The following is a 13,987-nucleotide window of genomic DNA, read 5'->3' on the forward strand; positions in this document are numbered from 1 at the left end:
GGGGGATTTTATGTCACTCATGCTGGTGTTGGTTTCATTCCTTTCCAGTGCAAAGATATATTTTCCCTAAATCCCAGAAATCCTTTTATAGTCATAATCCTAGAAAAAATACAAAGATAAAAATCCAGATTTGGTTATTTTGTGCAATGGTTATTTTCCCATGTTTTTGTTTTGCAGCTTTATTATCATAACAAGTTTTTGTACGAATCACCAGCTTTTCCAATTCTGCTGCTCAAGTCAGGAGAGGCACATACCATTTCCCTGCCTGAGACTGAGATGAAACAAAGCTTGAAATACCAGAGTGAAAGGTAAGGCAACTTTTAAAACTCATGCAAATGTGGAGATGCAGTAACTTCTCATGATGCTGATCCGAAGTCCCTTATGGGCACTTTTCCCCAAACCACTGGTGCAAAACACTGGTCATACAGTTAAATGTATGAGCAGATGTGCTCAGAAAGCACAACAGCTGTGCCACAACCATAGGTCCTACAATTGAGGCATATGCAAAATACCAGAATTCCTGGCAAAAGCCACCTTCCTGAATTCTGAGCATCAAGTGTGCCTAAAGAACGTGTTGTTTCTACAGTATTAGTGCCCCATCAGCCCAGTGTTAGGCCTATTCTCCTTCCATGTGAACACAGACAGAGCTGGGCAATCAGCCTCTGACTGTAAGCAGGTACCACACTGGTACCAGCTTCCTTTATGCATAACCTCCAAAAGCCACCTGTGGAACAGAGGCTCTTTTAGTCATCTTTGAAACTGAGAATGAGGGGTTAAAAGTATATGCTTCTGAAAAAGTTGTCAGGCTGCTGGCATCCTAAATGGCATAGCAGCTGAACACTATAAATAGCATTTTCAAAACTGTCAGTCTTAATTAAGCACTATCTGAAACACAGAGAGCATTTGAAGTGCAGGAAGAAGTTCTCTTGTCATCTGCTCTGAGCAAATTTGATAGCACTATCATTTAAGATTAAATTCTATCATCAGCACTCGTCTTATTTCTTGTACCTTGTCTTGGGTTTTGAAGTGTTCAACTAATCTTTTTAATATAACATCTTCTATGTGCCCGACTCAGATGTCCTTAGCCCTTCAACTTCTGCAGAACAAATCACTAAATCTAGGATTGAGATATGCTAGCTAGTAAAAACAGTAAGAAAGCAAAGAGAAAAACCTGTAAAATAATACGTACACATACACACACACCTTGACAACTGTGCAGGCATGTACACAAAAGCATAACTATGACTACATGGTTAGATGGTTAATACACAGTATACAGATTTTTCAGCATGCATTCAGTATATATGGAAGAGGGGCTTGGTAGGCTAAAATCCCAGAATTTGTACGATGATGACACATAAGAGATGACACGGGTGCTTTGCACCCTGAACAGAAAAGCAGCAGATGGAAAGCAATGCAATTAGACTCATTCAGATTCTTCGCAAAAAGCAGCACTGCATTACAAAGCAACATTATTGCCTATAGCAATAGCACTATGGAGAAATTCGGTACCTTAAACTTTTAGTTAGACATTCTAGTACTGTAAACAGAATATAATAGTGTCATGAGACTTTTGTATAGCTTATTATTACCCTAGAATGGATCATCGGTGAAAAAATATCTTTGCATATGCCAAAGGGGATGAGGGGATGGGGGTAGTTATGGGTGCATGTGTGACAGGGTGGTAGGGAGCAGGCTGAAGTCAGGGAACCCTTCTCTAATCGAGCCTTCAAGAAATCTATACTACTTGGAGAGAATGCCTGGAAACACAGTCAGATACCTAGAGTGAAAGAATACAAATCTTTCTAATTGCCTAGACAGTAAGGGAGAGGTATCAACCCAAACAAGAATAGGATGGTAAAAAGCCTTCCTTCACTCATCAGTACAGTGCAGTACTGTCGTCGCAAGCTGCAGATATGGAGTGACTGATGCCTTTGTGATGTGCAGAAACAGGGGCTGCTTATCCAAAGACAAACAACTCAGCATTTAGTCTCACTAAGCCAGCTGATAGAAGAATGGGCTTTCCAGGATCTCTTGGAAAGGCATTATATTGCACTACACTTGCTTTGCATAAGATGTGGTAAAGATCATCAAAAAGAAATTTAAAGTTAACAAAAAGTTACAAGATATAGCAGTCATTGATCAGAAATGGCTCCTGATGAGTAGCTGACAGAACACTGCTTCCCTTTCAGAGCAATTTCAGTAAATTCAAAACAGAATCACCTTGTAAGACATCCACAGGATGGGCAAAACGTGTGTGTATATATATATATAAATATTAATTTTAAAAAGCAAGGCTCATGTGGTCACAGCATGTGAGATCACTTCCAACATAACTTTTCTTCTCTTGAGAAAAGAGTAACCAACATAACAAAAAAGTCTGATAGCAGCCCCAAAGTCCACTTATTTTAGCAAGAAAGTTCCTCAACTCTTCAAAAAGCAGCAGACATTACAAATAACACTACTGGGAAAACTTCAGACTTCCTTACAGGAAGAACACAAATGGCTACCTAGGAGAAGAAGAAGTTTCCTTTAATTACCATCAGTAACTTACCTAAAATGTGAGATGCACTGAAACATACAAGAGTTAAAGTGTTATTTGTTCAAGACAAACATAAAATCAGTTTTACTGATGTGATAGAGGTAAACTGCAATACAAATGAACAATAAAAGCAGAGTTTGGAGATCAATAGAATCTTAAAAAGAATAAAGGCACATAGTGTCAGAGGCCAAATACAAACTACTGATGTGTTTTTCTGCAAAGGTTAAACATTATGATGATTCACGTTCAGCAATTTAGTCTTCCAAAGAAGTCTGAAGATAAGATAGTGATAGTCTTTCAGAAGATCCGTTAGAGAAACACCTATAAAGGTAAAAGCTTTTTTATCGGTGAAACTGAGTAAATCTGTGAAATTAAGAGTAAAATGGGGGAGAGGCAGGAGAGAGGGGCAATTCCATACACACAAAAAAACACTAAAAACCCAGAGCAACAAAGAAAAACCCCAGAACAACAACAACAAAAATAAACAACACCACAATATTCAGATGATATAAACAGTAACTGAAAATGTTTCTGGAGATAGGAGTTGAACAGTCTAGAGGTATAGAAAAAATAAATTTAGCATTAAATAGTAAATAGAGACAAATATATAAAGAGAATGTTGCATATATGGAATGAAATATGGACTGAAATTAACAAAGCAAGACACAACTAAATGGAAGAGGGGTTGTGGAGTCCCCTTCCTTGGAGGTCTTCAAGACCTGCCTGGACATGTTCCTATGCGACCTGATCTAGGGGGGTTGGACTAGATGATCTCTAAAGGTCCCTTCCAACCCTACCATTCTACGATTCTATGAATTTAGAAGGTGCATAAAATAGAGATGTACATAGACTAGCATGCATGAAATCATTTTAAAAAAGCTATACTTTTGAAATTGACCTTGAAAGGAGGTTAAAATATTCCTTCCCTGTGACAAATTGTTTTGCTTTCTCATTTTTCAATTTTCTACCTTTCTGCACAGGCTTCACAAATTGTCCCCATAACCACTTATTCAGACTCTGACTGGGGAAGGTCATTCAAGGTTGAAAGACTGTCCATCACTAAAGGAATCTTCTGAACTTCCCTGTGATATCAAGCATTTATATATCCTAATGCATTAAATAACAGGAGCTATAATATCATTTGATGTGCTTGAGATACAGACAACATAGGACTGAGTTAGAAACCATTTTTAGTAAACATAGAATAATCATTACAAGGCACCAATTTATAGGTTTGCACACACCTTCAACAGCTGCAATATGAGAAGCTGTTAAGTGTGAAAGAGAAAGGTGTACTCTGTACTTGTCCTGTTTCTTGCTTCCTCTTCGTTAGTGACCACAGTCAGGAACTCGTCGCTTGGTTATGCAGGCTCACAGTTTGATTTGGGGATCACAGCTTTATGCACTTTCCTTTAAGTTTGCGACATGAAACTGTTCAGTAGTTACAATTTTTAATGCACAAGGTACAGGTACTCAAATGTTAAACCAAAAAATGCCAGGCTACTCAGTTCACAGCACCTGTGGCACAGAGACAGAACTTCTCCCTTCCTGCACATCCATCACCTCCATAGAGAGAACTTCAGGGACCACACTCCACTGTGTGTGTGTCCATGCAAGTCCTGCTGTCCATACCAAAGGAGTCACCTGAACTAACCTTCCCTGACACATATGCTTATTTCCGCATTTGGTCTAAGTTATGATGATGTGTCAAACTCTCTAGGACATGTTGTTGAAATATTTGCAAAGTCACAGAGCAACCATGTGTTGCTTTCCCTGAAGCATCAGCAGACAAAGCAGCCACTAGTAGCCACTTTTATTCTACCAAGATTCCACCTGTCCCCGTCCTTTTTTAAAGTCAACCTTTTTCAGCTGAGCCAGGTGCACTTGCTCCCAAAAGAAAGGAACATTTTGAAACTGAAACTATACTAGAAATAGATGTCTGAAAATATACTTTACGTACTACCGCAACTTTTGATCAATTCAGGAATTGAACTGGGTTTATTTGTGGGAAATTTGGCAGCTAAAAATTTCAAGTATATAGAGCTATCTCAACCATGACTCCACCATCTTCTAAAACAGACTAGACACACTAGAGCAAGGAAAACCATGCACTAATCCTCATAGATATGGTTACTGCTGTCACCTGAAAGTTGTCACCGTTGTACAGCAAAGACTTAAAAGATAATTTTACTTGTGCTTCATTTAAGTGCTTCATTTTTCTTACTCCAAGGTTCCATCCATATTAAAACATAAGACAGTTGAAACTGTAGTTCAACACATAACTATAGTGGCAATGTTCAGAGACTACTTAAGATAAGGTGCTGGCACAGCTACTACTGAACCACAAAATGCTGTTCTGAGAAAACTACTACAGTCCGCCAAGAATAATTGAGATATGCCTCCACAACAACAGACATTACTCACATAGCTTTTAGAATAAATACTCAAAGGCCTAATGAAAAGAATTGCCCCGTGCTCCATTATGAGATGGGAGGCAAGAGGAGAAACAAACAAAAATACCCCAACAGACCAACAGGTAAGATTTAATCATAACACATCCCAACTGTAAAACACCTCCAATGCATTTACCTCTCTATAGACAGAAAGCAGGTTCTTGTAAAATTTCTTCCTTTTCATTAGTCATCTGAACTTGACTTTCGATAATGCTTGTATGACACAAGCTCAGCAATTTAATTGACTTAAATGAAGCACCATCAGGAACTTGGATATTACAAATGACGTTTCCTACATATAGTTGTTACTGAAGTTTTTCACTTTTGAAAACATGTTAGGAGATACAATTACATGTCTATAGCTAATCAGATATGCTGTATCTTTTTGTTTGGTAAACAAAAAGAAATGAAGTTTGGTGGGAAAAAAAAGCAAGGGCCTTCACAATCCATAGACACAATATTATGCCTTTAACATAAAGAGTATTCTAAGAAGCCAAGAACTTTTTCTTTGGTATTGTAAGAAATGGGTATCTAGCTCTAAATAGTGAAACACAGAAGCCTACAAACAAGTTTTAATAGCTTGTTGATCGGACATTTCTGGAGAGCAAACTGTTACTCCTTGGTCCTGCCAAAAGACACAGTACAACTGCAGGACACAGAGCTATCAGGCCTTCTTACATGAGATCTGGAAAGGGTTTACTAACCAAAGTAATAGCAAGCAAAATGAAGAAAAAAAAAATCCTGTTTTCCATTCTAATAAATGCATCAGTGTCAAAAACCACCACCACCACTACTAAAATCTAGGTCTGACAGGAGGTTTCAAGGATAACAACTGTATTATCTTGGAGAAACAAGCAGAGGTATGGCTTAAGTAATAAACACACAAAAATGGACATTCTTAGTAGAATCCAACTGACTAGCAAGCATAATAGATATTCCTTAGAAAGAAAAGGTCAAATGAACACCACCATTCTGCCATTATGGCTGTTGGATGTTCATTTCTCCTAAATACCAAAAGAGAAGACATTTTGCGCTTGTTTACCCATAGAGAACAGGTTTTGTCTAGGATATCTGTTTAGCCATCTGGAATGTTTCACTGTTAGTCACTCTGCTTAAAATGGAAAGAAATTGTAATTGGCACAGTTTGTGACTCCTGATTTCAACTGTAATAATTTGCACAGCCTTTTCCAGTCTGCTATTCCCTTATTTAGACCAAATCCCATCTGAGAAGGCAGCACAGATCTTAAAATTATCTAGTAGACAAAAATTTTATACTTCTTGGAAGTGCTTCTCTTCAGAAGAGGAAATCAAAGAAGAAAGCTAACAAAATAAGCCTTCTTCACGCCTGACTTCAGTTATGCAACTCCCAACATATGGTCAAGTTCTGACACATTCAGAACCAAGTCTCACCCTGACATTCAATAAATAGAGCAAAAGAAGGGCCCACTAACACGTCTCTAGGGCTGTCAATGTTGGTCCTAATGTGGGCCTCTCTGTACTTTCATATCTTACTAGCTTCCAGGCTAATAGCCAATTTAAAATGCATGTTTTTATAATGTTAACATATCCCAGGGACAAAACACACCCCCAACAGGCAAGATACAGCAGCTGTCCAACACATGTTCTTGGTTTCCATCTACTAGTAGATGATACAATGTAGCACACTCCTCTCTCCTTGATGTAGTGTCCAGTATGTAGAACTCAGCCTTCTCCATAACCCAAGAAAGAAAACTCTAGCCTCTTCCTCCTCTCTCTCTTAGCCCAAAGAAGCAGAAGACAAAGCATTTTTGCTGTGAAAACAATTTCTAGGTCTGAACAGTTGTTGTGGGTAGCAGCTCATAATATTCTGATTGATACGAAAACCATGATGCACATTTTGTGCCCAAACTTCTGCCCTATGCAATACCTGTGGATTTATTTGATGCTCTCCGTCGAATTTCAGTCACCATCAATCGTGACACTTGAGTGGTAAACTGCAGGAGGTCAGAAAATTTTTCTGTCATTGTACTTGGAGGAGCATTTCCAAACACCTGAAAAAAAGAGAAAAATGGATGCATCAAAAAGTCATTCAATTTGCAAGGATTACTACAAACTATCACCTTCCTATGAAGAGTACAATTTCAGTTTTCCTGCTGCAGTATTTATCACTGTACTGGTTTTCACAGTGCATGCTCCAAGATATATTTACAGTTGGAATTAGGTCATCATTCAGGGAGATAAGAAAGAAGGGGAAGAAGGGAATCATGACTTCTCTTGCAAGATGAAAATCCCAGAAACCCACAAGACTGAGATTGCATATAATGGGGTAAAGACTAGATATTAGAGCAAATTCTCCAACTACAGTTTTGGTTTTATGAGCGATTCCTTTACTATCTGCTGGACCTAAACGTCCCAACAGGGGTGAACTGCATGTACAGAATGGTGTGTGTAAAATCTTCTAGAAGGGACTAGGAAGTAGAACTGTCCTGTTAAGTCTTCCCTCCATAAACTGATGATACCAGAAAGTCTCACATGTTGCTGGGATTCCAAGGCCTTACTCTCTTCTGTTGACATCTTCCTGAACATAGCAGCAGTAATAACTAGGGAATTTTTAAATATAAATTGACATTTAATTTTAGCAACTTATTCTGCATGATTAAGCATTAATTTGATTATTAAATCATTTACTGAATCCTATTTAACAGACATAAATGTGTTAACTCTGTGGTATTGCACTAAGCTATTGAAAACGACATCTTAAAATGAATTAGCTAGTTGCTGAGATGATTTACTTTTCATTCAAAACTGCACATGATAAGGAGTCTCCATCCATACTTCAAAAGTAAATCTTGCACTAAAAATCACAATATTAATTATCAAACAGAGCATGCAATCCCAATTCTGGCACCATCATTTGTGTCAGTGCTGAAACACTTCTCTACTTGTCTACATTTTTTTCTCTTGTGGCTATTTATATAACCTGCAGGAGTGTCAGCAATGAGCCAGGAAACGTAAAAGACACAGTATTTTGCATCCCTGTTTAGTTCAACATACTCTATTTGCTTCTCAGAAAAAGGATGCAATCTACAGCAGTAGAATCAATTCAGACCCAACAGCTGCTTCACCAACATCTTCTTTCCCTGAGTGGCCTAGTTATATTATTACAACTGAACTGCTGACATACTTGACTGAGGTCACAAAGTCTAGGGACATCCAGGAAAAACCATAATATTACAGTCAACAGAAACAGGGATGCAAAATAACTGTGGTACTGATTTACCTTGGAACATGAAAGTTAATGAAGTTACTTAAAAAGGCAGAAGATAGAATAACCTTTGTCTAAGTCCGACTTCTTACTCCCCTTAGTAGCACTTGCTCTGGCATATTACAGAACAGCCAAAAATATTTTTCCTGCCTACTCACATAGCAAAGTCATGATGAAACAGAGACAGAAAGGTACATTGAAGTTTAACACTCACTTTCCTAATAACAAAAATATTTTTCACCAAAAACTTACACATTTCTCATACAGGAAATTTCGAGCATGACCATCAATAGAGAAAGTAAACTGGAGACCAAACATTATATGCAGATAACTGTTTTTGGCAGGCCAAGAAAAACAGCCTTCATTTGGATTAGAGAGCAACATTCCCAGTACTGACAATCCAAATTTCCCTAAATCTTTCAAGACCTTCTTTTTTAGTTGAAGGGAAGGTGGACCTTGAAGCTTGTGTGTTTACTGGTATAACCTAAGCAAGAATATCTAAATTAGAATGCACACTGGCAGAGCATCTTGCCATCATTAACTGTTTAAAGCTTTCACACTCAGAATAAAGAAAGAAGAAAAACTAATACCATGTTACTGGTCGTAAGCTTGCCTAGAATTGTCAGCAGAATCCACGAAATGCAGAGAACGCAAAGTTACAGTAAAAGGTTGACTGAAGTGAACTGAGTTTTAATGAGTTGCCCCATAACCAAACTGTCCCTAAGGAGAATGAGCATTTGCATTAGATATTGATATACTCTTTTACTAAAGGTGGTAGTAAAAAAAAGGAATATGATATGAAACATTTTAACAGTAAGTCACCTTTTTAATAAGGAAGGGAAAGGTTCTTTCAAAAAAATGTAAACAATGTACCACTTATTCAGCAGCCTCTTCATCATTCCATCCTTTTTCTTCCATACACTGCAAAAGCATTACTACCGCATCAGTAGAACAAAGCTTCTGTGAATGCATTCAATTCTGAAAGGAACCTTCTGAGTTCTCTTCCTGAGGGCTAATCGCTTGTTAATTACCCACCAATTCACTTTTTCCTTAATATGTGATTCATCATTTCATAAGCCTCTCTGAATAATAAGGAAATAGGAGTGGTCTGTAAATCAGAGCCGGCAAGATGGTTTAAACTACAGGATGCTTGAGACATGCTCCATATAAAAACCAAAGAAGTTAAGCTCTTTAGCTCCTCTGGGCTTAATGGTTAATAATCTGCAAAACATCAGGAAGAAAATGAAACTGCCTTTCACACGAAACTTTGGATACCTCTTAAGAGAGAAGGAAAAAAAAGGCAAAAAACCCCCAACCTCATACATGGTTCAGCAAGAAAACATAGGAAGAGCTCCTGGATACACTGGTTATTTAATTGTCTGTCTGGTCACTTGGATGCCTGTGGGAAGCACATTTACTTTCCTCACTCTAGATCTCTGCATTCAGTAAAAAACAAAAAATACCACATTCCTTCCAGAATGATTTCCCGGATTTCACACACTGCTTCCAGCAGCCCCCACTTTCAACAGCTTTTTATAACTGGTCTGTTCTAAAAGACATTCTAAAGTACACATCAAAGTGCGGTTTGGAAGTCTTGATCTGAGCACCACCATTTATTTGGCGTTTTCTCCTCCTAACACAGACAACCCAATCTTTTAACAGGTAATGCTTCTATGGTATACTATCACAGCTTTTGCTTAAGGCAGTAACACAAAAGCACTCAGTCTCACTTTAATCTGAATTCTGTTGAATAGATTTACCATGAAAGCAACTGAGGGATTCAGAATGTGAACTTAAAACAAGTTATTAGATGATAGTTTAAAAAATTTGCAGCTAAGGACTGTTTGATAAAAGGAGAATTTTTAAAAATTCTTCTAGCAAAAGTAAGTCTCAGAAAAAAGTAATCTCAGAATTCAGAGTGAACCAAGATTTCACATAAGATTTTCCAGTGAGAGATATGTATCTCCTATTTTTTATTCCAAACAATTTCAGAGTTTGTCTGACTTGTGGAGTTACCAGGATAGCAGGACTGTTCCAATATACAGACAGCTGACAATCCAGAAGACACAAAACTAAGCCAAGGAAGCCACAACAGACTACATGTAAGGCTTAAAAGAAGGTGGCAGCATTAACCAGGAACCTAAAAAGGCTAACTGTGGAAGCTGGAATATGTAGATGACATCACAACTGCTCAGACCCTGGAATGTAGGAAGCTAGAGAATGCATTTCTATGAAATGCAAGGAAAAGAATCTCCCTGTATATAGGACAAATGAGACCTCACTGAGAAATCAGTTTTGTTTGTGCTACACCAACTTCACTGATGACGGATAATGGTTATCAAGGACTATGAGAAAGGAAGTGAAAGAGCACAAACAATACAGGTTTCCCTCAATGTGCCAGACTACGATTCAGATTTTACAGAGGTTGGAAACAGAAGTGATAACATCTGTCAGAAGCCTGTATTTGTGTAGAGGAGCAAAGCTCCGAGAAGGTCACTGATTTAAAAACAGCCAGAGTGTCGATAAGTGGTGCTCAAACCAAACAAGGAAACAAGAGGGAAGAGGAAGAGAGAAAACCACAGATAGGATGTAAAAGCAGAACACTTGGCAAGGACAGAAGAATGTGTGTCTTCAACATGAGGTTCACCTCAGTAAACAAGGGAATAAAAGACTCTATGACCTGGAGAAGGGAAAAGAGCCCAGTATATAAGAAATATAGAGAACTTGGGGAAGGAAAACCTACGATCAACATAGAAAAACTGGGATCTGGGAGAAAAGAGCAGCTAAGATGTAGTCATAGCAATGGAAATCACAGACATCATTCATCTTTTCAAGAAATCTAAATGGCATCTAGAATCATATCAAAGAATCACAGAATGGTAGGGTTTGCAAGGGACTTTTAGAGATCACCTAGTCCAAACCCCCTACTAAAGTGAGTCCACCTAGATCATGTCACACAAGAACACATGCAGGCAGGTTTTGAAGATCTCCAAGGCAGGAGACTCCATAACCTCCCTGAGCAGTCTGTGCCAGGGCTCCCTCTCCTGAATACTGAAATATTTTTTCCTTATGTTTAAATGGAACTTCTTATGTTCCACCTTCTCTCCATTACCCCTTGTCCTGTTACTAGATGCAACAGAAAAAAAAAGTGATTGCCCAATCTCCTGACACCTACCATTTAGATATCTCTAAATGTTAATAAGATCCCTCAGTCTTCTCTTTTCTAGACTAAACAGTCCCAGTTCCCGCAGCCTTTCCTCTTAAAGAAGATGTTACAGTCCCCTGATCATCTTGGTGGTTCTGCTCTGGATCTCTCCAGAAGTCCACTGTCCCTCTTGAGCCAAAGAGCCCAGAACTGGACACGGGACTCCAGATGAGGCCTCACCATGGCAGAGTAGAGGGGGAGAAGAACCTCCCTTGACCTGCTGGCCACACTCTTCTTGATGCATCCCAGGTTGCCATTGGCCTTCTTGGCCATCAGGGCACATTGCTGGCTCATGTTTAGTTTCTTATCAACCAGGATGCCCAGGTCTCTCTCGGAAGAGCTGCTCTCCAGCAGGTCAATCCCCAGCCTGTACTTGTGCATGGGGTGGCTCCTCCCAAGGTGCAGGACCCTGCACTTGTCCTTCTTGAATCTCATGAGGTTCCTCTCTGCCTAACTCTCAAGCTGGTCAGGATCTCTCTGAATGGCAGCACAGCCGTCTGGGGAATCAGCCAGTCCTCCCAGTTTGGTGTCATCAGCCAACTTGCTGAGGGTACACTTTGTCCCCTCATCCACGTCATTGATGAAGATGCTGAACAAGACTGGCCCCAGAACCGATGCCTGTGGAACCCCACTGGCCACAGGCCTCCAACTTGATTCTGTGCCACTGATCACCACCCTCTGGGCCAGCTCTCAATCCATCTCACTGTCCACCCATCCAAGCCACACTGCCTGAGCTTTCTGATGGAGGATCTTATGGAAGACAGCATTAAAAGCCTTGCTGAAGTCAAGGTAGATGATATCCACTGCTCTCCTCTCATCTAGTCAGCCACTTATGCACTCATAGAAGGATATCAGGTTGTTCAAACAGGACCTCACCTTGGTGAATCCATGTTGACTCCCTCTGATAACTACCTTTTCCTCATATGTTTAGTGACAATGTTCAAGATGAGTTGTTCCAACACCTTTACAGGGATGAAGGTGAGGCTGACCAGCCTGTAGTTTCTCAGGTTGTCCTTCTTACCCTTTTTGAAGACTGTAGTGACATTGGCCTTTCTCCAGCCCTCAGGCACCTTGCCTGTCCTCCACAAACGTTCAAAAATGATGGAGAGTGGCTTAGCAACCACATCAGCCAGTTCCCTCAGCTCTCTTGGATACATCCCATCAGGATCCATTGACTTATGAGCATTAAGTTTGCCCAACAAGTCTTCAAACTCTTCCTCATCCACCAAGGGCAAATCCTCTGCTGTCCAGGCCATCCTACTATCCTTGCTGGACTGGGCTTCCCGAGGGCCAGCCTTGGCCGTAAAGACCAAAGCAAAGAAGGCGTTCAGTAGTTCAGCCTTCTCTGCATCCTCTGTCACCAGGGCACTCTCTGTGTTCAGCAGCAGGTCCACATTCCCCCTAATCTTCCTTTTGCTGTGATGTACCTGAGAAACCTCTCCTTGTTTTCCTTTACTTTCCTGGCCACGTTTAATTCTAGAAGGGCTTTAGCCTTCCTGGTTGCACCCCTGCATGCTCTGGTAATGTTCCTATACTCTTCCCTAGCAACCGGGCCCTTTTTCTACCTCTCATAGATGGCTGCTTTCTCCCTGAGTTGTCCTAGCAGGTCTTTGTTCATCCATGGAGGCCTCCTGTCTCCTTTTCTACTTGTGGGGACACACTGATCTTGGGCTTGGAGGAAGTGTCTCTTGAAAATCAACCAGCTCTCTTGGGTACTTCTACCATCTAGGATCTTATCCCATGAGATCCTTCCAAGCAGGTCTTTGAAGAGACCAAAGTCAGCTCGCCTGAAATCCAGGGTCATAATCCTGCTTGGTGTCCTGCTTCTTCCAAATAGGATCTTGAACTCCACCACTCGTAGTCACTGCAGCCGAGGTTGCCTTCATCCTTCTCATCTCCAACCAGACCCTATTTATTTGCTAGCACAAGGTATAGCAGCACACCCCTTCTTGTTGGTTCCTTGACTACCTATAACAGGAAGTCGTCATCAGCAATCTGCAGGAACCTCCTGGACAGTTTGTGCTTGGCTGAGTGGCTTTGCCAGCAAGTATCAGAGTGGTTGAAGCCTCCCATGGAGGACCAGGGACTGGGAGGCCGCTCTCAGCTGTTTGTGGAAGGCCTCATCCACTTCCTCCTCCTGTTCAAGTGGCCTGTAACAAACTCCCACAACAGCATCACCTACCTTACCCTGCCCCTTAATTTTCACCCACCTCTCATCCCTTCCCAAGCAGAGCTCAATGCACTCTAATTGAGGGTGGAGAGCAACTCCACCCCCTCGCCTCATTGGCCTCTCTTTCCTAAACAATCCATAGCCCTCCATCGCTGTGCTCCAGCCACGTGAGGTGTCCCACTAAGTCTTAGTAACTGAAATGAGGTTGTTGCCCTGCATCCACACCCACATCTCCCAGGGTGCTTATTCCTCAAGCTGCGTGTGCTGGTGTACAGGCAATGCAGGGACTTAATTGAACACACAGGTTTTCCTGGATGGATGCAAGAGGTTCCTCCCTGATCTGATGCTCCCTCGGGGTGCCTTCTGCATTTCA

General features: G+C 40.5%; 1 protein-coding gene across 4 annotated transcripts in view; it reads right to left on the minus strand.

Annotated features, from left to right (window-relative positions):
- WDFY3 (WD repeat and FYVE domain containing 3) overlaps positions 1–13,987 on the minus strand; it is a 182,851-nt gene that overhangs the window by 111,753 nt on the left and 57,111 nt on the right. For all 4 annotated transcript variants that reach the window (XM_061994269.1, XM_061994271.1, XM_061994270.1 and 1 more), the window contains one exon: positions 6,902–7,025. In XM_061994269.1, coding sequence (XP_061850253.1) covers positions 6,902–7,025 — 124 coding nt within the window. The remainder of the gene's footprint in view (positions 1–6,901; positions 7,026–13,987) is intronic.

Source organism: Colius striatus, chromosome 3 (assembly GCF_028858725.1).
Source record: "Colius striatus isolate bColStr4 chromosome 3, bColStr4.1.hap1, whole genome shotgun sequence".
Lineage (NCBI taxonomy): Eukaryota > Metazoa > Chordata > Aves > Coliiformes > Coliidae > Colius > Colius striatus.